Source organism: Phycodurus eques, chromosome 21 (assembly GCF_024500275.1).
Source record: "Phycodurus eques isolate BA_2022a chromosome 21, UOR_Pequ_1.1, whole genome shotgun sequence".
In the NCBI taxonomy this organism is placed as follows: domain Eukaryota; kingdom Metazoa; phylum Chordata; class Actinopteri; order Syngnathiformes; family Syngnathidae; genus Phycodurus; species Phycodurus eques.
The window spans coordinates 12,304,668-12,329,887 of record NC_084545.1 but is presented as its reverse complement, the minus strand read 5'-3'; the positions used below and the strand labels follow the sequence as shown (position 1 = coordinate 12,329,887).

At 41.4% G+C, this 25,220-nt stretch overlaps 1 protein-coding gene across 5 annotated transcripts in view; it reads left to right on the top strand.

The window, feature by feature from the left end:
- rttn (rotatin) overlaps positions 1 to 24,961 on the top strand; it is a 46,229-nt gene extending 21,268 nt beyond the window's left edge. The window contains exons 25-50 of one of the 5 annotated variants that reach the window (XM_061667088.1): positions 430 to 672; positions 1,521 to 1,674; positions 2,993 to 3,153; positions 3,272 to 3,491; positions 4,934 to 5,062; positions 6,498 to 6,608; positions 7,156 to 7,314; positions 8,409 to 8,486; positions 10,396 to 10,597; positions 12,056 to 12,156; positions 12,241 to 12,328; positions 13,312 to 13,513; positions 13,628 to 13,718; positions 13,956 to 14,106; positions 14,234 to 14,371; positions 15,835 to 16,037; positions 16,122 to 16,227; positions 16,931 to 17,028; positions 17,765 to 17,842; positions 20,487 to 20,613; positions 22,540 to 22,689; positions 22,817 to 23,010; positions 23,381 to 23,654; positions 24,320 to 24,423; positions 24,695 to 24,764; positions 24,876 to 24,961. In XM_061667088.1, coding sequence (XP_061523072.1) covers positions 430 to 672; positions 1,521 to 1,674; positions 2,993 to 3,153; positions 3,272 to 3,491; positions 4,934 to 5,062; positions 6,498 to 6,608; positions 7,156 to 7,314; positions 8,409 to 8,486; positions 10,396 to 10,597; positions 12,056 to 12,156; positions 12,241 to 12,328; positions 13,312 to 13,513; positions 13,628 to 13,718; positions 13,956 to 14,106; positions 14,234 to 14,371; positions 15,835 to 16,037; positions 16,122 to 16,227; positions 16,931 to 17,028; positions 17,765 to 17,842; positions 20,487 to 20,613; positions 22,540 to 22,689; positions 22,817 to 23,010; positions 23,381 to 23,654; positions 24,320 to 24,423; positions 24,695 to 24,764; positions 24,876 to 24,955 — 3,712 coding nt within the window. In that variant the 3' untranslated portion in view covers positions 24,956 to 24,961. Of the gene's footprint in view, positions 1 to 429; positions 673 to 1,520; positions 1,675 to 2,992; positions 3,154 to 3,271; positions 3,492 to 4,933; positions 5,063 to 6,497; positions 6,609 to 7,155; positions 7,315 to 8,408; positions 8,487 to 10,395; positions 10,598 to 12,055; positions 12,157 to 12,240; positions 12,329 to 13,311; positions 13,514 to 13,627; positions 13,719 to 13,955; positions 14,107 to 14,233; positions 14,372 to 15,834; positions 16,038 to 16,121; positions 16,228 to 16,930; positions 17,029 to 17,764; positions 17,843 to 20,486; positions 20,614 to 22,539; positions 22,690 to 22,816; positions 23,011 to 23,380; positions 23,655 to 24,319; positions 24,424 to 24,694; positions 24,765 to 24,875 lie in introns of those variants that run through there. The other 4 variants (XM_061667090.1, XM_061667089.1, XM_061667091.1 and 1 more) reach the window with 4 other exon arrangements.
- Positions 24,962 to 25,220: the final 259 nt, after the last annotated feature.

Here is a 25,220-nt window from a genome sequence, read left to right as displayed (position 1 = left end):
GTTTGATATCTCGGGTTTCATTTGTCTTCATTTTAACTTTTAATGGGGCCTAATTGAAACAGATTAATATGCCTCTAACACAGTTTAAACCAGCTTTATTCCTACATTCTTTAGCACCATCAATGTGTATTTAGAGCTACTGTCCTATCCTATGTCGGAGAATTTTTGAATATCTGATTGGAGTCCGACACCTGTGCACCATTCTTGATGCTGCTTTGTGTCATTATACTTAAACCTTTTCGTACCTTCCTTTATCAACATGTTTATTTTCTGGATCCTAGTTACTGGAAAATTGTCTCCTCCCATGATTCTATTTTTTTCTTCCTATTTTTTTTCCAAGCTGCTGCACCTACAACCAGAAGTCTGACGTCAAACCACTCTGCTCTGCAGTTTACGCATCCTTTTCTATGTATGTTGTATAACCCTCAGGTTCCATGTTGACTTGAAGCTTTCAGAGGCCCAGATCGCGTCACTGCGAGCAACGCACCTTCCCACCGCCCTGCAGGACTGCGTCCAGGCTGTGGTCTCGGCGGCGGGACACAGTTCGGTCATTGCGGCCCTCTCCAGGCTCAACATCCATTTGATGATCGAGAGACTGTCCGTCCCTTCCGCAGCCACCTACAGATGTAGAGAAATGCTACACTCGCTCAGCTGGCAGGCTGCCGTGACCAGGTACACACAGTGCAACCTCCAAAGTTAAACACAATCTCTCCATCATAAAACTTTCACACAGGGGCCTCCCCCTGGTGGGACATGCCCGGTGCGCCTCACCAGGGATGCGTCCAGGAAGCATCCTGACCAGCTGCCACACAGCTACCTCATCTGGTGGAAGGAGGTGCTGATTCTCCTCTCAGCTGCTTCACACTAGGCTGGGAATCCCTCTAGTGACAGTTGTAGATCATGACCTGATGATGCCAATAGAACAACATCTGCAAAATCTAGAGATGCAATACTTAGGCCACCATCACAGAAACCCAAAGATATTTAACCCAAAAATGCACATTAAAAAAAAAAATAGGTTGATCATTGCATCATATTTTTTCAGGAATTTAGTGTGGCACTTTAAAAAGGGCTTTAGTCCAATCCCTGATTAGTTGATGAATTGAGGTGTGTCACAACACTTTCGTCCATATAGTCTCCAGTATGTCTTGTTTAGCTGAATGAATGAAGCTAATTAAGGCATGGTTTTTATGGCCACCATTATCTTGGCTGCTTCTGCAACTCTGCAGAACAGTGTGGGATGGCACTTGCTCTAAATTAAATGTCTTCATGGCTCAGCAGGGTAATTTCTTCTCCTCCATCAGTGCACAGTGTTCCGAAACAGTTAATAAAGTATTGAAAGAGTTGCGATTAATTAACCCCTAACTTTGACATATTTTCAAGCAGACCTATGAGCTATTTTAAAATGTGTCTGCTTTAATGGGTTGTAATCTGAAACAAATAGATGTATTCGATTTGTTCCTTGAAGATAAAAGCATATTCTCTCATGGTGACCGTCTCTTTGCTCTTCCTCCCTGCAGGTTTCTCCAGGTGCATCCAGCCTCTGTGGAGGATGAGAGGCTGCTGGCGTACGTCGTTGCATTTCTGAACGCAAACTTCAAACATGCACGCACACACTGGTCAGACCCGGAGGACAAAGACCTGCGCTGGATGTTAGAGCTGCTTCTCAATGAGGTAGAAAAGCTGAGCAAAGCAGCAATATGTGCATCTCTGTTATGGTAATCCAGTTAGTCTTCTCTCCAACACAGATTGTGATATACTCTACCCGTAATCAAAGCAACAATAACAACACTAAATATTTTACTCCCTCATAAAATCTCAAAAACAATTGCATCACAGCTTCATCTCAGACATGCGGCAGTGATTACTTCTTGGACTTGGGTTTATATTTTTACCTGGAGGAAAATACTTGCTGCAAGCATTTTTTTCAGAGTTGGTTTCAAAATTTAATCAGCTTCTCATTGATGTGTGTCTGAGGATGCATGAGTGCATGCATTTCTAAGCAATAGGCCCTTCCTCTCTCTCTCTCTGCTCGACTCCGTTGACTCCGATTGAATGACTAGTTATGGCGAGACACACCGCCCTCACTTTTCTGTAATCACACAACCGCATCTGGGGCTTTCTGCGCATCCATTCGTGACATATGACATGTAGTACTCAAGATGGTAGTCTCTAAAGTACTCAAGTACAAATCTTGAAGGGCCACAAACATTTTTTCAATTGGTCAAAGGTCCATTTATTCAGGTTGGTCAGGCCACGTGCGATAATGCTGTAATATTCAAAACAAAATGTCCTTCCTATTCCTCAACAACAAAAATAAAATTTTTGACTGTCCACTTTTCTTTTAGCAAAAAAACTTCGCTATTTTTGTGCAATCTCAATATGCGAACTTCCCCAAAAACAAAAGTGAAAGTTAAAAATAGCTCTCACAGCAGTGAAGTCTGAGTGAGCATGTAACAGGAGTGTAGTGGAGGTATACGCCTCTGTTGATAGTTCAGGTGTTAAGCTTTCATGTCAGTGTGTCGACCAGAACACCACTTGAGGCTGGCGTCCTATGCTCAGAGGAAGAATGGTAATAAATTGAAAGAAGCTGATATTTGTGCTTTTCTCCTTTACTTCAGTTCTTAGAATACAATTCCCGTGTGTGTGTGTGTGTGTTGGGTGTGTGTGTGTGTGTGTGTGTGTGTGTGTATGTGTGTGTGTCTTGTAACATCTATAATGACAATGACAAACCTTTTTGGGTGGGCGTCAGTTGCTTGCAAATGTTCGCTGTTTGCGACGGGGCTCTGTCCCAATCCTTCGTGAATAATGTGGCTTCACTCTCCATGGATTTAGTTCTGATAGAGACTGTATGCACTGTAGAGCTCTCATTGGCTGTGTGCCTTGTTCAGTGTGTGGTACCATTAGCAGATCAAAGAGCATTACACGCTCGTGGAGCGTGATTTCTTGTGGACACGAATCTGATTCCACTTATTTGCTTATCACTCCTTAGGAAGCAGTCTTTAATTTGCTGCCTGGTGTGGAGACTGCGAGCTCCGGCCAACATCCAGATGAGCCACAGGAAGTGAAGAACCATGTTAGCCAGAAATTACAGCGAGAGCTCACTAGCCTTTTTAAAAACTTGCTTTGTCACCTGACACATACTTCAGACAGGTATGATGATGTCATAAACCAGGTTAAGGCAGTAACATTGATCTTTCTTATTACATCCTCCAATACTGCCTCTTAATGCCTGTGCTTTCCGGTTTGTCTGTCCTGACTGTCTTTCCAGGCTATGTTTGGCACTAGCCGGCCCTTTCAAGAGCCAGCTGGCACTCCGCTTCCTCCAGAGCCTGCGGGTGTCTGACGCTCCGCACTTCTACGGCCTCCCCAGCCTGGAGAGGACTCTGCAGGGCATCGTCAGCCTGACGGCCCAGTCTGGCTGGAGCTCGCACTGCCTTGACCTGTCCCCCACCTCCCTCTGCGCCAAGTATCTCAGCGGCCTGCTAGAGGTTTGTGTTTGTGTGGGGCAATCCACTCACCAGACAATTCATTTGGTACAAAGTCACTGTCTAATGAGATGATAATATATATATATATATATATATATATATATATATATATATATATATATATAAATCAGTCTTTAAAAAGATGATAATGTTGATAGAGGCTGGCACAGAGATTGATTTATTATGAAATATAATTTATTATTGTCTAGTACTGCACTGCAACATTATGGAGTGGTGCCTCGCCTTGCCTTTCTTATTTAGCACAATGAGGAGACCAGAATATTAAAAACACATCTCCTTAGCAGTTTACTGCTGCAAACTGCAAAGACAGTAATAAACATATCCATGATTCTCACAAGTGTTTGACAATGCAGTTATGGTAATGATTTGAAAGATATTTTAAAAGTGCTTGATTTAGGAATTAGTCCCTAAAAAGATCAATATTATTGCCATTTAAAAAAAAAAAAAAAAAAAACACAATATCCATCTGCTATTACATTTCCATTGCATATTGAGTTTGTGAAGCTGTTACTAACGCATATTGTGGCCAGTGAGCGAATGTAGTATGACTTTGATGTTCTGTGTCTATATTGTGCGTGTGTCTGTGATTGTTACATTGCGTGGCCATGAGGTAAGCAAGCCAGCTAGCCTCTCATCAGAGATTAGAGAGTTTACAGAACTGAATGTACAGTACTGTATAAGAAGCAGTGTGCTTTCTGAGGAACTAAGAATTAAAACTAAGTTAAAAGATATACTGTACATGGGACTTAAAATCACAAAGATTACATATGGCACAATACAGAGATAGTGATGAGATTAATCAAGCCTGTGCACTCCATCTGTTAGTTGTTCCACAGTCCCTTTAAATGATGGCGTAACGTGGCGCAGCGGACCAGCTTGCACAGCAGCCATGTGTCCGAACCTTTTTGTCTTTCAAAATTAAAGCCCCTGCGGAATGGGTTGTCTTGTTAACGCAACAGTTTGTCTATATTGATTGTACACGTGAATTAAGATCACACAAAGAGTGGAGGCTGTTTCCTCTTCATGGGTGGCCTCCTATGACTACGCCACTCTTGCACAACAATCACAGACCCAACTCGCCCGCTCAATAGTCGCACAGACACCTTGGTACACGTTTCCCTTGGTTCTGAAGGGCCCTAAAGCTCTGCAGACTGTCTGAGCTATTCACTCTTCATCTGTTCTTTAGTGCAGTCCCACATTCTGATGGCACATCAAAACAGCATAATTAGTCTCGGCTGTATTAATGCCTGCCTTTTGGATTGGTAATGAGCATATGTAACATCCAACTGGGCAACGTGTCCTTTCGGGTATTTTTTGTACTGGTGTTGCAATGTCAAACAGAGGGAGCAGCATACCATGTCCACCTTGTACCATGCAGGGTCACAGTGGAACTAACTTTTAGAACTCTGTCTTCTGCACAGGTTATCTCCTCATTTTATGTGAAGTGGGGAGGCAACTCCATGTCGTTTATGGGGAAAGGCGTTACCAAGAATGCTGTCATCTGCCTGCTTCACTTGTCTCATGAAATGATGGCTGAAAGTAAGGAAAAGGTGAGCAGTGCTTGTCCCTGTGTGCGCACGTGTCCGTATGTATGTCCGCATGTAGTTACTTCTCAGACACTGATGTGCCGAGATGGAGCGATTGCAATATTACAGGTTTAATTGTTTACTTAAAATGGTTTATGTAATAAGAAATATCTGTATGACTGAATAGTTCATATACATGTGTAAAAAAAAATTTGTATGTTAGGGGACCCACACGCACACCCCACACACACATGATGAGGAAAAAAATCTGCCCTGGTATGCTTACTTCTCTTACAACGTGTAGTGTACTTGAGAATGATCAACACAGAACGATATCTTCATCAACGATCACAAGTCTCCTCTTCCAAACTAGATGTCTGTCATAGTACCAACACTGACCTGTGAGAGGCAGCATGGTGTCACAGGGCATCCAGGCTGCCTGAGAAGAAATTAAAGAAGCTTGGCTAATCTTTAGCTTATTCTTGTTCCGATTGTCTCAGGAGAGGCAAAACGTCCAGAACAGTCCAGTTGCGATCGATTCAATGCTTATGTGGTAAATGGCATATATAAAAACTCAACCCAACCAGTCGCTCTGCTGTTTGGGTCTGGCAACAGCACAAACTTCAGGTTGCTTCCTTGTTGGTTATCAGTCCATTTTGCGTCACGGTCAAGGAGTATGCAGCACGGCCGAATTAGATTTTGACCACACATAAAGATTTGTGATCACAAATATTGAACAGGTTTCACATTTATGTTGGCTCTAAACTTTTTCTGGGCAGATCGGGGACAAGAATCACTCTTAATCCGTTCACACCACAGGACAATTGGGCAGAGAGGTGTCTGAGAATCGGGCCTTTGAAAATGCAAACAAAATGCTATAATTTGACCTGACTGTCAGTATGCGTGTAGCCCGCTTTGTAAACAGCTTGACCAGTAATTCCCAACCAGAAAATTATCCCGTTTCACTTACCAGCAAATGCTCCGAAAATTATTATATATTTAGGACTAATAATGTATCTTTCTTCATCTATCATTGCCAGTGATGTATTGTGACAGGCAGAGCAATTAAATGGTCTTCCACTAGATGGCAGAAGGTACATAATTAACTTGTGTATTCACTTTTTGTGACATTTTTGTTTGGTGGTGTGTCGTGAGATGTAAAATATGTGCCATGTCCCAGTAAATGTTGTGAAACACTGAGTTACACAATTAAACACAGTAAGTTAGGCCCCAAAGTTATTAGAGTATTGCTAGAAAAACTAATGCAATGACTTTTGGAGGATACTCTATATAACCTGTTTAAATATTGTATGTATGTGGAAAAACTTTTAAAACTACTCTTAAAAGTACTTGAATTTGACCTTGAGGTGTCTGTTATTGATATTCGGCGAATGGAAAGCTGCACATTATTAAAACATTTACTTCATGCAACCAAATGTTTTCCTTATGTCTGGAGTAGGACATCATTTCCATGTGGTCTTTGGGGAACGAGAACACCGCTGAGGAATCAAACACTTCTCAGCTGGGTTTGGCCTGGCTTGTCCCACTCTGGGTGGACCGGGACCAAGAGGTACAGGTGTCTCAAGTCTCTCATTTGAATCAAATAACCTTTGAAGTGTTTTATGATAAGATGTAGGCAACCGAGGTCTTTAGTATTCAGCTTGTTCACCATCTCTCCGCAGCCCTTCTTCATCTCATATCAACTTTTTCTGTCACAAAGTGATCATTTGTAGACTCTTGGCTTTCGGGGCTGAACTAAAACCCCAAAAGAGCATCACAAGAAGTTAAGACTACAAAGAAAGAGGAGTGTATGACGGCGAGTCACACAAATTCTCATTCTGTCACCAAAAATAAGCTCCTTCGCAAGCTAAGCGTCATCTAATCAGTCTCGATTTAAAATGACAAATAGATGTTTCTTCATCCCTGTGATTAACTGGCAACCAGTCGAGGTTTTATCCCGCCTCTTGCCCAAAGTCAGTGGCGGTAGGCACCAGCATCACCCTGCGACCCTAATGAGGACAAGCGAGATTGAAAATATATGGATGTTGTTTGTTCATTCATGTATGTGGTTCCTTCTAATTAATTTTCTGTCGACATCCATCCCAATTCTCCAACAGGTTAGATTTGCCAGTTTGGGTTTAGGCGCCGCTCTGTCATCGGTAGAGAGCGGGTGCCAGGCTCTGTGTGCCAGCTGCCAGAACATCAGCGGAGGCCTGTGGGGCACATTGCTCAACATCCTGCTCGATCAGCGCGACAGCAGCATGGTCCGGAGAGAGGTAGATATATTACTTACTATATCATGTTCATATTTTGTTACATTTGCAAGACTAAACACAGTTGTCAGAAACCCTCATCAAAGTAACTAAATACAGTTAACCGCCGCTATTCGCGGGGTATAGTGACCAAGTCCTGCTGCGACGAGCAAAAGAAAAACAGTAATTGACACCTTGCCTGAAAAAAGGTTTATAATTGCCTTTCGTTGCCACAAAATGATGACAAAGCACTAATATCTAAATGAAGCTCCTTAACTCTCTACAACTTTCTTTGTTGGTACTAAGGTAAAACAAAATGGCAACAAAGCAATACTTTTATTTCTTTAATCTGAGCACAAAAACGACAAATAGGTTTTTCAGCAAATATTGGAGGATAGCCTTTAATGTTCTTGCACAGTATTTCGGAACCAGCGACTGACTGTTCAATCTGTGAAAAATAATAGCTCACCGGAAAGAACCGCGCATTTTATTCTTTGACTGAGTTTGACTTGGTAAGCTGTGCTGCTATTGTGTATTCAAACAAGACAAGAAATATTCACAGAAATATTAAGTGAATGCTGGATAATATATCACAGCAACTCCCATACATCAGGCAAATATGCTGCCTTTTAGTCCATTATCTTGTGTCAGCCAATAGTTTGTTTATGGACTAAGAGATTCCGCAATATTGTGTGTGTGTGTGTCTCTCTCTCTCTCTCTCTCTCTCTCTCTCTCTCTCTCTCTCTCTCTCTCTCTCTCTCTCTCTCTCTCTCTCTCTCTCTCTCTCTCTCTCTCTCTCTCTCTCTCTCTCTCTCTCTCTCTCTCTCTCTCTATATATATATATATATATATATATATATATATATATATATATATATATATATGTATGTATGTATGTATGTATGTGTGTGTGTGTGTGATATATATGTACATATATAAAAAATACACACACATTGTATTTGTTAAATTCTTAGCGTTCACTTCAGTCACCAACTATGAGAAACATAGTCATGTACTAGCAGCTAAAGGTGGGTAGAGGGCACTGTTGCTGATCCTTCCATACTTAAATTGTGTGTGCCCAATACTTTTTTCCTCTTTCTATCATGTTGTGTGTCCAGGCTGCATTTATCCTGCAGAACCTGCTGGTGATGCCAATGCCTGCCAATGCAGAAGAGGCTGAGGATTCCCACTGGCAGGTCAGCAGCTCTGCCAGCTAGTTAAAAAGCCTTTTCTGGACCTTGAGCTGTTTTCTGTTTTTGTGTCTCTCTGATTTTTTTATTTTGATTTTTTTACCCTCTCCACTTTGTACTCTCAAACCTTTTATTCCTAACTCCCATTTTCTCTCTTGTTGAGCCTTGCAGGGTTCAGAGCAGGGGGAGTTACTTGTATTGAAGCACTACTAGGTTCTCAGGCCTCCCTGCAGTCCCACTAAAGTTAGAATTTCTGTAGGAACATCAATAGCATCTTATTTGATATTTATTTCTTTTAGAGGCGGTGTTTATCCGAGGAAACAAATAAATGAATAAACCATGGCCACTATCAGCTCTATCTTGAACAAAAACAAAGGTCAGAGAACATTAGATTCAACACATTAGAAATGCTGCCTCCTCCATGTGGTTTGCTCTGTTGTTTTTAAAGTGCCTTCCTCTACTGTTTGTGATGCTTGATATTTTACAGTAGATCACTATTTGCACTACATTTTGATGACAATTACCTCTCTGAGGAGGATGAATTTTTTAAAATAAACTTTAAAAGCTCACTTTTATTTGTAAGTTGCAAATGTGAGAACATCAAGAACACAATTAAGGGCAGAATGGTGAGCTAGTGGTTATTACATCTGCCTCACAGTTCTGAGGTTCGTGGTTCAAATCACTGCTCTGGCTCCGGCTTCTGCGTGGAGTTTGCATATTCTCTCTGTGCTTGTGTTGGTTTTCTACAGATCTCTGGCTTTCTCCCACACTCCAAAAACAAGCATGTTAGGGTAATTAAAGACTCTGTGAGGGTGTACAGTATGTCTATACATTATGTGCCATGGAGTTGGCTGGCAACCAGTATAGGGTGTGTTCTGGATCTCAGTTGGGATGGGGTCCAGCTCACCCGTGACCCTCATGAGGACAACTGATACATCGAAAATAGATGGATTTGATGTTTTTTTTCCTGAATATAAACTTATTTGATTTAGATGTGCACTATATTGCCAAAAGTATGCGCTCACCTGCCTTGGCTCACATATGATCTTAAGTGACATTCCCTTCTTAATCAATAGGGTTTGATATGACGCTGGTCCACCCATTACAACTATAACAGCTGTGATTCTTCTGAAAAGGCTTTCCAAAGGTTTTAGGAGCATGTGTAGGGAATGTTTCCAGTGAAAGGAACTCTGAAGCATTCAGCCAACCAAGAGCTTTTGAACAACTCATTGCTCCCAACTTTGTGGGAAGAGTTTGGGGTTTGGCCCCTTCCTGTTCCAACATGATTGTGCACCAATGCACAAAGCAAGGTCCGTTCCAACATGACTGTGCACCAGTGCACAAAGCAAGGTCCATAAAGGCATGGATGAGACTTTGATGTGGACTTGACTGGCCTGTACAGAGTCCTGACCTCAACCCAGTAGAACACCTTTTGGTTGAATTAGCGTGCAGACTGAGAGCCAGGCCTTCTCGTCCAACATCACTTTGTCACCGCAATAATACACTTCTGGAAGAGTGGGCAAAGATTCCCTACACACACTCCTAAACCCTGTGGAAAGCCTTCCCAGAAGAGTCTAACCTGTTACAACTACAGAGGGTGGACCAATGTCATATTAAACCCTGTGGATTAAGAATGGGATGTTACTTAAATTTGTATCTGATTAAAGGCAGGTTAGCAATACTTTTGGCATTTTAGTGTATTTCGTGATTTTTATTTAAAGTGTTGCTATAGTTTTTCTTTTTAACAATTTTATATGTTTTCATAGTTTTGTACTTGGGAGTTTTCATGAGGTTTTTTTTCCAAACTAAAATTATGAAATTATTTTATTTATTTATTTATTTTAAAATAAATTACAGATTATTTTAAAATAAAATAACATTTGCTGTGCTATATTTCTGTTTGTCTCTCTGCCAGCAACCTTGCGTCCACAACGAGGTGTCTGGTGTGTCTTTGATGGGTCTTCCTGCGCTCCAGGCTCTGCTTTACCACTTTCAGTATTTCCAGCACGTTGCTCTGTCTGCCTCTACCTGTTACAGAGGCAGGTACACTTTTTATCTCCAAAAACCTGTTTTTGGGGCTCCCAGTCGACTTGGACCTCAAGACAGTGCTTCAGTTGGTAGGTTTTAATCCTGTCTGCACATACATCTCTCATATGTACATTTTACAATTCGTCCTTTTATAGTTGTAAAAGAAAAAAGTGTATCGGTACTTGTTGTCAATCATAGTTTTTGAAGTCCAAACCAGGTAAAGTCAGAAATTAAATTATTAATTATGCTTGATGCTTTAAATATATGTTTTGAATACATCACCTTAAAATACACTACTTTGGCCCTTATTTGGCCCTTAGATGAAATTTCAGGAGGAACAAAAAATGTGCGTTAACAGGGGAACATTATTTGAAATTCTCTAAACTTTTGATTGAACATGACCAACTGTTCAATGTTTCATGAGTTTTTACATGCCAAAATCCAGAACAGGTACTGTTGATCAATTGCTTGGCGTCATCTTGTGATCTCAAAATGTGAACACCATGATGGCATTCCAGTCGTAATTGAACCTGGAAATGTATTGGACAATAGCTGGATCAAACATCTGTTCAGAATCAGAATCAGAATCATCTTTATTTGCCAAGTATGTCCAAAACACACAAGGAATTTGTCTCCGGTAGTTGGAGCCGCTCTAGTACAACAAACAGTCAATTTACAGAACACTTTGGGGACATAAAGACATTGACAAAAAACAATTGTGCAAAAAGATGCAGAGTCCTCTGTTGTTAATTTTGCCATTCAGCTCCTCTTTAAAAAAAACAGCAAGTTGTGCAAAAATGGACTGAACACCGAGCAGTTGGAATTGTGCCTTCAACAGGTTAGAGAAGGTGACATCAAGTTTGAAAGCCAAATATTAGGGCTGTCCCAGTACAACTTTATACTCATATTAAAGCTTTGCGAATTGGCAATTAGAAAAAGCTTTAATCAAGTTATATTACTCAGAGAACAATAGTCAGCATCGGTAGGTATGAGTAAAACTGACCATTTGTTATCAACCAATGTTGCATAAAGTTGAATCTAAAACATAAGACTATACTACAATTCAATACAAGAAATTAAAAATAAATGAGACCATACTGAAAAATAACCTAAAAAAAATTTAATAAAAGCAAAAAAGTAGTGTATATTTCACAACAAATAACTTCTCTATGCAACTGAATACAGGAAATTTGTGGTTTTGAGGTCACAAACGTGCGCAATGAACTGCTTTATATACCGACTCCAGAATGCGTCATCACGCAACACTGGAACGCAGGCTTAGTTACCATTTTACTTACCATTTTTCATTTTATTTATCTGTATGGCTTCATAATGGTTTTCGTACAAATATTCACTGTAATTAAGACTTGTCAATTATGCCACAATGAAACTTTGCTTTGTACTTTGTTTAAATACTGTATATAAGTTTTCAAAGCATTAAGGTGCTGCAAATGCTTAAAATGTGATTGCAAGAGCATGAAAAAAGCTAGAATTTGATGTTGCAAAGGGGTACGGTATATGAATCTTGACCAATGTGCACTCTTCAGTTTCAGATAATTCTCTGCAGTTTTGGAGAAGTGCTACAGCAGCAGCACCAGCTGCAGATTCCAGCAGACCTCCCAGCTCCTTGTCCACGTCGAGCACCACGGTTAGATTGCTCTTTTCCAGTCAACGTGTGCCACACTGACACACAAATTCACATTTTGATTCAAATCCATGTCGTTTATTGCAGGTAAGACGTTCAGGTTCTGAGACGTCCAGGGCTGTGTCCCCCATGAGCTTCACAGCAGATGCTCCTGTTAACAGGCTAACAGCACAAGGTACCATAGATTGTGCACTCTTGAAATTCCTAAAAATGTGATGAAGTGCAAGAATTCGTAATATTTAGATAGTTATTTAGTGGTCACACTACAAAGTGGTCACCCGACATGTGCGTAAGTAAAAGTACAGATACAAATCGTAAAAGCAATACTGAGTATGTCACCTGTAACATGTACAATTAAATTGACTTTTTTCTGATCTTTTTGAGAAGGAAAGTCAGATATTCAAAATGTATGTGGCACAAACACAACACTGCTCATCAGCAAAAGAACACCGTACTTACAGTGAAGCATGGTGGTGGAAGCATCATGCTTTGGGCTGTTTCTTTTCAGCTGGACCTGGGGCCGTAGACATGGTGGGAGGAATTCTGAACAGTCCAGTGTTGACACAAAACCTTCACGCTTCTGCTAGAAAGAAAACAAAATGTTAGGAAACGCCTACTAGAACATCTGAAATTTATTTGGGGTTAATCAGAGGCATTTTAAATGGTGGCATGGGTGTGCTGACTCTCATTTAACATGAGTTTAAATCTTGTTGGTTAAATCTGAACATAGCCACATTATAAAAGAGAGGTGTACAGTTGGGCAACCACATTATTGCAGTTGGTTATTTTTACTTTCCCTCTCGAAATGATTGTTTTTTTATCAATTGAGTTGTGCAGGTTATAGGTACACATTAATAGTGCGAAAAGTTTGAAATGATATATTGAACATTGGTCTCATTTGATCATATCACAAAAACGGTTTCAACAGGGGTTTTCTCTTTTCTCAAATGCATAGTGCTCATACTGAGAAGGGGGGGAAAAAAACACTGGACACAGCTTTGCTGTCACCTAAATTCTGACAGGATAATCAGTACTGAACTCCAAACAGGTTATCATAAAACGAATAATAACCAATAATTTCTATTAGGGAATTTTTTATTTTTTTGTCGTCACAATCGTAGAGTTTTTAGTGGATACACTGTACGACATCTCTCTTAGGCCAAAGCGACATCGACACCAGCGACTCTGTTGCTTCGCAAGACCTCCAACCAGGCCGGCTCTTGTCCACGCAGCCTGTTGTCATGGTTACTCCTGACCTTTTTGTGGCCCACTGTGGCCTGCTGATGAACTTGCTGGCCGTCTTGCCAGATTTTACCCTCACGGCCATGCAACAGAATCAGCTCTTGCAAGTGTTGGCGGGGTAAGAGGCCACATGCTAAATTCACTGCAGTAACTGTCTGCTAAATTATTAATAAAATAAAGATCTTCTGGTGCATTAAACACATTTTATTTATTTATTTTTTTGTTCCCTTAGCTTGGTGACTATTGGGCCAATTGAGAAATGCCTCAGTGAACTGAAGGCACCAAACATCCTTCCTGGAGAGGGAGAAGACATCAAGAGTCAGGTGACAGTCAAGAGAAGTTTTTAGCTCATAGAGTAAACAGACAAAAAAAAACCTTTTGAGTATTGATTTGGTATTTTTTATATCAATCTTTAGGACCATGTACTGGTAAGCTCTTTTGCTGGTTATCGAATAAATTCAGAAACGGCTTTTCATAAAACAGTGTGACAGCGGGTTTTCCGAGGACAGGATTGGATTAGACTTGGGGATTTATTTGTCTTTTTCTTCTTGTTCACTCAGCTCATCATGCTTCTTCACTTCCTGTCCGGCTTTTCCAAGCTCCTGCAGTCATGTGTCTCGCTGAGCCAAGAGCTGATTAGACAGTTGGACTTCCTGAAACAGTTGTTGTCCACCCTGGTGGCGGCGCTCACCCTCAACACTGTCGGATTAGGTGTGGTCCTTATAATCATTATAAACTGCATTGCTATTTATGTTTATGCTGACTTTTTATCACTTTATCTTATATTGAAGTATTCATCTGTTATATTATTAGCCATAATGTCACATTTCAACTCCAGATGAAAGTACGCGGGACACCGTCCTTGCATGCTGGTCAGACGTGTTTACGCTCATGGCTACTCTGGTGAAGAGGGACAGTTTTATAGTGTACCCATCTGTTTCTGCTGCACTGGGGAGACGCTGGCGGATGTTCACAGGTACTGTTATATATTTATATGCTTGTGTTGAATGTAGTTGATTTGAATGAGGAATGCTGTAATAGCAGTAATCATAAGCCATTACCTCCCACTTGAAGGGGACTGTCAATGTCAAAAAGTGATAGGTTTCTATGTGGTTAGCCTCACCGTTCTGAGGTTTGGGGTTCGAATTTCTGCTCCAAGCCTTGTGTGTGGAGTTTGCATGTTCTCCCCATGCTTGCTTTGGTTTTCTCCAGGTTCTTAGTTTCATTGAAGACTGTAAATTGTCCTTGGGTGTTACGCGAGTGCAAATGTGCCCTGCGTTTGGCTGACAACCAGTCCAGGGTATTCCTCAGCTCTCGACCAAAGTCAGCTGGAATAGTCTGCAGCTCACCCGTGACCCTAATGAGGACAAGCGCGATGTAAAGTTAATGCATGGAATAAAAAATAGGTCCTTGCATTTCGGATGAAAAGAAAAAAAAAAAAAACACAAAATTAGCTGAGCCCAAATGTTGGGTGTGTGTATATGTATATATATATGTATATATATATATATATATATATATATGTGTGTATATATATATATATATATGTATATATGTATATATGTGTATATATATATGTATATATGTATATATATGTATATATATATATATATATGTATATATGTGTATATATATATATGTTGTGTATATATATATATATATATATATATATATATATGTATATGTATGTATGTATATATATGTGCATATATGTATGTATATATATGTATGCATATATATATGTATGTATATATATATATGTGCAACACAAACAGAACAGTACAAGGACATGAATAGCTATTTTTAGGGTTATGTATTGAGGATGACTTGCAACAGCTACAGGAGGTGGTCCCACACCATTTGAATATGTTACAAACATGGTTTTATAACAGTTTAAAAACAAGTTATCATTCAATTTGATAACAATATACAGTATATGGGAGGGGCAAATGATAAAATAATAAAAAGATCCAAATTAGAATAAAGTACTGCTTGGAAGACATTTTGTGTCCTTTTGGACAAATCTTGTAGCAGGAATGCAGTTGGAGCTGCTAACAATATGCTTGGTGCCGACACACATTCCTTGCACAGATCCCAGTACAATATTTTCCCCCACGTTTGCATCACAAGTGTGCCTTTTGTCTTCCCTTACTATTCGCGTCCTTAAACCACCTCAGCTTCACATAGCTCCCGCTGATAGATGGCACAGAAGGGACTTTTAATGAATGCAGTAAGAGATGAACATTGAGCCTTTTTTTGTGCATTCATGGCAGGGTTTGTTTATTGCAGTTTGATGTGGATGAAATGATCCATCAGCATGCAATACCACCTAATGAATAAATATTGGATGAAGATATTTCACCACTGGATTTATCATTTGTCTACTTTTTATTCATTCCGTGCTTATGGCTTTGTCCCTCCTTGTTCTCTTGTGTGCAGAAACGCTTTCATTGTGTGTGCTTGAGAAGTTCGTGGACCCTCATCTGCCGAAAGTAGCTTTGCAGTTCCTTTCTACCATTTTTGCAGAAGAGACAAAAAGGCGACAAGGAGCGGTCACGACTTTAAACTCGGACCACGGTGCCACTTTAGCTGATGTGCTGAGCAGTCCGTCAGCCAGCCAGCTTTGTGACCTTTTGCTGCAAGTGAGGAGCAGGATGTACAGACTACATAACTGTGGTCAAGGTTAAAAAAAATACACACACATTTTTGTTGTTTTTTTATTCTAGAGTTTTGAAAGGAGGACTCTTCAGGATCCACTTAAAATGTTGACAGCCAGAGCTCTGATGGCTCTCCTGGCCAGCAGCACTGCAGCACAGGACCATGCTGCTACAGGTAATATGCCATTTTGTTTCGCAATCCTATATAGTGGGTACCAAAAGTGTACACAGCCATGCTATATTCACATTTTGTAATTTAAAATATAGACAAAGAAGAGTCATTTTACACCCCCCCATATGTGAACAATGCAATGAAAATACAAGAAGAGAACTGGTCAGAGAGGCTGCGAAGAGACCTACAGCAACATTAATTTCATACAATTAACAACAATCTCACATATTTTTCTTTCTCTTTTATGTACTGTATGTCTCGGATATTGTTGAGGGTTGCAAGACGAAAGCCTTTTTTTTTTTAATTAAGAAAAACATCAAAGCCCGGCTAAATTTATTAAAACACATGAAGTAAAACTAGACAAAGTTGAAACTTTTGGCCATAATTGTGAAAGTTATGCTTGCTGGAAAGTCTACACTGCACATAACCAAAATAATATAAGCAAACCTATGTAAAAGAAGGAACTGTAAACCGTACCAAATATAAGCATATTTGTACAACTTTAAAAGATTCCATTTTGTTTTTCAATTTGAAATCTTCACGTAATAGGTCACGTTAATGTTTGAAAAAAGTTCCCAAATGATTTATTTCTTTAGTATTGTGTATTTTTCACAGTTTTACAAAAACCTCCTATTTTATCAGTGATATGTGAAATTCTTTATTGATGTAATGTGTGGATTTTTGCATGTGCTTGTGCTTGCTACAGCTGGCTTAATTGACTGCTGTGTGGAGCAGATGAAGCAGACTCACTCTCAGCTCAGTCTGGAGTCAGTCCAAAGCGGCAAGCCTTCCCACCGCAAAAAGGTGAGGGGGGAAAAAAAATTATATGACCATTGTGATAGTTAATGCTCCCTAAAGAGTGTTTCTGTTTCCAGATTCTCTCAGGTTCAATTTATATGCCTACAGAACATTTGAATTTATTAAAAATAGTAGGAAAGTGGGAATTTCCCACAATTTGCAAAATACCTTATAGTCCCATTAATGTTAGCTACTACCTCTTAATAAAACAGTTGCCTCACACCTGCTTAAGGGCCCCTTTAATCCTTTTATAGTGAAAGCCATTTTGTCTGGAGCCACTATTTTACCCCACGACCTCTAAAATGTAAAGTTTTTTTTTTTGTTTATTTTAAATCTAAACCAAGAAAAATATATTAGTAATGTAGACCCCAACTATTTGTAGGGAATAGAGAAGGAGCCTGACCGTGAATATCGCAAATCTGTGAACCCTTTACAATTGCCATCAAAAATATGAAAAAAAATGCGAAGAAGTTCCACAAAATAATCATCAAATAGGTGTTACTACGAATGCGGAACCACGAATATGCCGTGGTGGTCCACTGTACATAATATTGATGCTCAAGTGTTAATAGATTATTTTTATGTTGTATGTAACTATAGCTTTGATTATGATAATTTTTTTGTCTCTGTTGCTGGGAATAATTGCATGGTTCTACTACTTTGAGGTGTGACTGTCCATTTAGTTAGCAAATATGGGGTGCACCCATGCAAGTGCTTAATTTGTCTTTTTCCACATCATCAGGAAGAGTGCTACTTCAAGGAGGTTAAGCTGATGGTGGAAATCCTGCGGAGTGCTTTCTACCACAACCGAGAATGCAAAGTGAGCTTCTGCATCTTGCCTTTTAATTCCCCGCTGCTAATTGGTTTCAAATGGTTTCTCTGCGTACCCAACACTGTGCTTATAAATGAGGCTCACTCCCCCAAAATGTGTACGGCTCCACTCACGTCACTACAAGTTAACAGCTCATAAAGCGTGTGCTTTAGCTGACTTCACACTCAGAGAAAAAAAAAAGCTGATATCTGGAACCAAAAACGGCTCTTTGGAGTGATGCCATATTTAAAGGTGTGCATCAAAGAACCACCAAAAAAAAAAAAAAAGATCTTTCAAGAACCGTTTCATAAATGGATCCTTTGAAGAGTCATTATCAATAAAGTTAAATGGTTCATTCAATGACCTTTTTAAAAATGGTTCTTAAATAATTATTTCTAAAGAAATGAACAATCAAACAAGAAATCACCCCAAACAAAATGGAAAATCAAAAATTCTGTGACTGGTCACTAAAATTGCGGTTGTGGTGCAATTTTTTGAACTACAGTATATGCCAGGGGTTCTCAATAGACTGTTTGTTGCCCCCAAACTGCTACGGCCCTGTCCGAGATCAGACGTTCTCAGAGTAAGTAGTAGTATTGCTGAAAGCCACACTTCACTTTGTACAGCGCATTGTGCAGTCGACCAGCCCTTTCTTTGCCTATGTGAAGCTGGCGGTGCGGTGCGCGAGGTGGGTGCCTGTATTTGAGAACATCTGGCATAAGCCGTCTACTGTTCACTCTGTGGACAAAAGTATTAGGACACCTGGCCATTACACTTACAAAAAGAGAGCATAATGGTTTCATATCGCTTTTACAGCTTTTTTTTTTTTTTTTTCATGTCCTGTTCGGCTGAAAATCGGTATCCCTTTTATGCCGGAACAGTTTGACTGTGTCACAGTGGAGTTTTTAAGCTTCCGCTGAGGTTTTATAATTGAGGTTTATTGAGAATCAGACTTGATCAGTCGAACAGAACAAAGTTCCTAGAAGGCAGAAAGAAACAAAGACTAAAGACAAAGCACTAATTGTAAACAGGATGAGAGAAGTAAATCATTAAATTATCTACAACAATGAAACGTTAAATATGAGTGTTGCATGGGGTACCTGTATCCACCCTGTGAGGGAAGGACAGGACAAGATGGAACAGGACAAGGACAGGAGAAGAAGCATGCAGGACCAGGGTCGTGAACCCGGCTGTACAACTGAAGTGTGGTGGCATTAATTATGTAAATTATTAAAGTGTACAGAACGAGAGTATAAGTGAGGGGATACACAAGCAATTTGCATATTCATGAGTTATTTGTTGCAGTAAGGGGTGTGTGCCTGCGGATACATGCAAGGGAATTGATACCGTTTTACATGCACAAAGACTGACAGAAGTGTCCTGTAATTGCTGTGGCCGCACCGCGGTGGCTGAGGGCCCCACCCAATCAATCGAGGGGTGGGATCAGGCCCACGGTTCCACCCGAAAGCAGCCCGGCTGACGGTACACGTCCCACACCGAGGGCGCCCCGACAACCCAATGCCACCCACGGGGGGTGGACCCAATGCCACCCTCCGAGGCAACCCATGGTGTTCGTTAATGGACAATCCGTCATGAGCACAGAAGTCCAATAACAGAACACCGCTCGGGTTCTGATCGGGGGGGGTGGCGTTCCTCCCAATCACGCCCTTCCAGGTCTCACTTGCCCACGTGAACATTGACGTCCCCCAGCAGAACGATGGAGTCCCCAAATCAGGAGAGGTCAGTGAGCCGAGGGGGTGGGGGCAGGGCTGCCAGGCACTACTGCCTAACAGCCAACCCGCCCGACCCACTCCTCATCCAAGACCCACCACCCCCCAGAGATAGGTGTATGCGGTGCATTAAAACATGGGGAGTGTGTGTGATCCATGTAAAATCGAGGGCGACCGCGGCGGGATGCAAGCAACGTAGAGAATAGGAGGAAGCAGGCCCGAGGAGCGACAGTGGGGCCCCGCCGCCCCCACCGGTAGCCAGAGCGGGGGACCCAGGCGGGTGCCAGCCGGCACCGCCCCAGCACCCACGGAACATGGGCGAGTCACCATCACACCACCATTACTCTCCAGGTGGTCACCCCAGTGGTTACCCCCACCCCCGAGATCAGGAAGGAGTGAAAAATAGTCCCGCTTTTACAGCTTTAATGGTTTCCACAAATTCAAGATGTGAGATTGAGGTCAAAGTGGTCAGGTTTTCCATATCAACCTCATCCAAGCCTGCCAATATGCTCCTTGCTCATCTAGCTGGAATGGAAAATGGCTTTTCTGATACATCAGTCCAAAAAATAAAGCAAGTGAACTCCTAGAAAACAATCTCTAGGGAGGAAATTTGTAGGTCCATTGGCTCCAAACTCCAAGTACTCAGTAACTGCAAAGGATTTTCATCCACGTATTAAAGATCCCATGCTATCAATTTAAAAATATGTATTTTTTCATAATCTTTGATGTCCTCGTTGGGTTTGCAAGATCATTTGGGTTTGAAATGCCCAGGATGCCCTTTTTCAAGCAGGTCTAGTTTATTTTAGGCCTGACAATTAGGATTTCCAGATTTCTCATTAATATTGGATATGTCAATAAGATTTCTTCTGATTCTTATTCTGCGTTTATTTAGTGTTTATTCTTTAAGTTTTCCGTTTGTGTAGGTGTTGGCCATAGATGTATGCCTCACAGTGGTGCTGCATGCACTTTGGCCTTGGCTCCTAATGGATGACCCCCTCATGGAGGCGGTACTGGAGCTCCTCTGTGTCTACACGGCCGACTGCCCTGCAGGTTTCTATATGTGTCTCAGTTGTGTTCTGCATGTCTTCTGTGCCTCGCCTCATGTTTGTCCAATGCGCTCATTTGTCCACTGTAGTCACCACTGAGCATTGTGTGTCCCAGTGCAAAGACCAGCACTCCACAATGGCCACAGTGTGACGAGGAAAGGGCGTCTATCTGTGTGTGCGACAGCAGATTTCACACCAGTGGGAAATGATTTTTTTTGGGAGCTTCTACTCTGCCTCAGTAATTAGTATTCCAGTTTAATTGGAAGTCTGAATGCCGAGAGGCTTGTAAGAAAAATGAGTTTTTGAGTAGAAGAAAAGGCGAGATTCACGGTGAGGAAACTGGGAAATGTTACTTTGATAAATAGCTTGTGGTCCCTTTGGATGTGCACGCGCCAGGGCTGCACTTGTGCGATGGAAATCTGAAGTTTTATTTGCAAGACTCGTAAACCTCTTTTCTGCCGGTGTGTCGTGTCTCTATTTCTATATGATTGGCACTGCTTCCTCAGCGGGGGCCGGCGCTATAGACCCCCCATATAAGCACAGAGCTCTGAGCCATCAGAAAGCAGTGAAGGCAGCCAGTAGTATTTCCCTGAAGGTTAACTGAACAGCAGGTTGTGTTGAGGCTGCGTGCAGTTAGACTTAATGTTACACCATCCGCCTTCCGGCTACCATTTTGTCTCCAGAGACAAAAGTGAATGTTTCATCTCTCTTCCTTTCATCTAAGTCCTTGTTTACAGTCAGTTTGTTTGAATCTGTGCATGCTTTGTTTTGAGGCACGAAAATGTCCAAATTAAAACGATGACAATCCATGCTGAATGTTGGATTAAAAAAATAATTCATGTTGCAAAATTTCAAATTATTCCTCTAACTGCGGTATGTAGATCAATAAAGATCTTCCTTGACTGGTGTTGAGACAGCCTGAGGCTAACATTAGCATACATATGTTACTGTACCGGAATTAACATCACCAACAAGCCACCTGGTTGTCCAATGAGCAGCATCACTTAACAAGTCTGCAAAGAAAAAAATGTTACATCAAAAGGAAAAGTATTTTACGTTCTCCCCCCCACCAAATAGCCCTCTGTTGGAATTAATTAAAGTCATAGCCGAAGGCACCAGGTGGTTGTCAACAACACTCTAAGAACAACAATGAATTAACATGCATGACCTACATAATTGCCTAAAAACTCACTGGCGTTATGATATTAATGAGCTTTACTCAGGGTCTTTGACCTTCCACAAAGATTGAGTAAATATTTTGTGTCTGTGCAGTAATTCCCCTCTTTTTCTTTATTTATGACACGTTCAGACAGGGTGCACCCGTGCAAAATGTTTTGGTATGGCGGGCAGACAGCCGTGGTGGAGGCTGGCTGCTTTTTTTTTTTTTTTTATAAATATTATCCAGTAACTCTGGTGCTGCTGCATAGCATTAAAAATAAATAGCAAAAAACAGCTGCTACCCAAAGTGAGGAAGAGAATAATGCTTCTCAACTCAGTTCTTCACTTTATTTGTATTTCTTTGTTAGCGGGGCTGCTAACAATTTTGGTTTGAGTCAAGATTGGGTATAATAGTGTTTCCTTGCTAGTTGCAGGGGGTAGGGACTGTCTGCAAATAATAAATAAATTAATAAAACATGACGCCAGCTAGGCGGCACGGTGGTCGACTGGTTGGAGCGTCAGCCTCACAGTTCTGAGGACCCGGGTTCAATCCCCGGCCCTGCCTGTGTGGAGTTTGCATGTTCTCCCCGTGCCTGCGTGGATTTTCTCCGGGCACTCCGGTTTCCTCCCACATCCCAAAAACATGCATGAATTGGAGACTCTAAATTGCCCGTCGGCATGACTGTGAGTGCGAATGGTTGTTTGTTTCTATGTGCCCTGCGATTGGCTGGCAACCAGTTCAGGGCGTACCCTGCCTCCTGCCCGATGACAGCTGGGATAGGCTCTAGCACGCCTGCGACCCTAGTGAGGAGAAGCGGCTCAGAAAATGGATGGATGGATGACGCCAGCTATGGGAAGTTGAACGACATCCACAGTGCAACAGACTTGTTAGTTGTTGTTAGTTCTGCTCAGCACAGCACTGGTATGGAAATATTTAGAACATTAAGAGAGGTTATCCCGTCTCTTTAAAAATAATATTAAAAAATATGCATTATATGAATTGTTCATATTTTCTTATTAAGGTGGCTAATTTTTTTCTAATGTCCCAGCATGCAGTTCTATATGTGGCGGAGGGGCAGGTGTCGCACCAGTACCAAAAGGCAACCCAAGTGGCTCGCTCATGCAGTCCATCTTGAGGTTGGTTTCAGGCATCGCCCCTGACAACAGCCCCATCCAGAAGCTTTCCTTCTCCCTGCTGGCCAACTTGGTTATGTCCCGTGACTGCAGGTGCATCTTGCAGAAGGTAAGGTTTGTGCTACCGTAGTCAGAAGTTGGGTACTCATGCTGATCTAAGCGACACCAATTTTCCACACCTTTACATTGGGCTACCAATGGCACCCGTATGGTCGTGGTAGGGTGGAGCTTGACACTCTCCTGTCTGTTGATTGGTCAATGGGGATTGAATGGGAAAAACTGAACGAAGTACGTAAAAACCAATTTGTAAAATGTAAGAGACCCAATACACGACAAGGAAAAAAAAAACGGTGTGTGCTTATGAGAGGCAGGTTGTAATGTACTACATTTACATTTACGGACACAACAAAGACGAAGATTGAGGATTTTATGCATTCACAATGATCTCCCACTGCTTCCAATTGTTCTTTTTCTCCCAGAACAACTTCCTGCAAGCCTTCACGTCAGTGCCTGTGCCCAAGGTGGGTGGCGCCAGGGGTGCAGGCGTCGGCAGTGGCTCGGGCAGCCTGATGGGTCTGTGGCTCAGGCTGCTGGTCAATCTGTCGTTTTCAGTCGACGGCCAGCAGAGTATTCTCAGGGTGACTGGAGCGCTGGAAGTGCTGGTCGATCTGGCGCCGCATCGACATCCCGCTCTGCTCACCCTTCACAACCTTTGCTTTTGTCCTGCCAACAAGCCACACGTCATTGCCAACGGTATGGAAGGGGGAGCAAAGGGATTCAAATTTAGACTAATTAGTTGCAAGACTCCTAGTGAGGAGAAGCGGCTCAGAAAATGGATTGATGGATGAATAGTTGCATGAGTAGCAAGCGCTTGTTTGGTTGCTTAGGGTACTGATTCAGAAAATTATTTATTTCCTACAAATAATCTATATTTGTTCATCGATATATGCCAGTGACGTATAGGAGATAGGACAATGAAATGCTCTTCCACTACGATGACAGAATGTACAATTAACCTGTCGCTTTTCATACGATTTTACGTGGAATAAGCAAATTGACACGGCATCATCATTATTTCAGTATACGGTGTTCCCCCATGATTTGCGGGGATAAAATCTGCGAGTATTGACCCCCCCACCCCCCCATAAGGTTTAGAATTGTCTAATGATGCCGGCAAAGCCTTACTTTTCCATTACACAGGGCAGTTGCCTGACTAAATGAAGCTCCTCCCCTTACTTGGCACCAGGATGCCTCAAAATGGCATGGCCAATGCAATACTTCCATATTAAATAGGGATTCCTCATCGTAACATTTGAGAATGTGCGGCGAGAACGCAAAAATATAAACACACATGCTAATGTTAGTTTACCTAGTATTATTCTTGACAGTCTCGACTTCTCTGCTTTTTTTTCCTCCAGACAAAGCTCTGACAGTCCTGTTCTGCTGTCTGGAAAGTAAGGAGATGGAGATGTGCTGCATAGGAGCATCTGCACTTTGGGCATTGCTCCATAATAACCAACGGGTACACACATGCACACACACACACACGCACGCGCACACACTCGCACGCATTCACACCGGATGACTTTGGACTTTATCTTCAAGCGTAAATAAAAGCAAGGAGCTGCATCTACCTCTCTCCCTGTAAGCCAAATAAATCCTTGGCAAAGCTTTACAATGCAGCTGACCAGCATCTTTTATCTTTGCATTATTAAGTCCTCATTATAAAAACTCTGCTGGTCTTAGACTTAAGACTTACAAAATGTCCTAATTTTTCTTGTTTTCCCTCCAAGGCCAAGATTTATCTGAAATGTCCTTCAGTTCGATTGAGGATTGAGGAAGCCTACTGCAAGTCTAGGAAGGGTACATGTTCACTTTGATTCATACCAGTGACTTAACTACAGTACAATATTTTCATGAATCATTTGAAGCCTTTTTTGTTTTACCTTTTTCCCCCCCATTTGTACACCACAGATGCTGAGAACAAACAGAATCCTTTATGCGCCTACTTGTTGAAGTGCCTTGAAAGCCTCTCCCAGCTGCTTAACACATGATTGCCATTTTGTGTAATGATTTATCAAGTATCATACAAAGCAAATATTTTCTTATTAAAGTGTCGATGGGCAACATTTTAAACTACTACTTTGTAGACACTGTAATCAACGATTTATTGCATTTTTTAAAGTCATAGTTCAGATTTTAATTATTCAGGGGGACATTAATGAATGTTTTATATTAAAAAAATGGAACTCGGGTGGGGTGGGCGTTTATCGATGCTTTGCTCAAGGCACCTCGAGAGTAGTCAGGATTCAGACAATT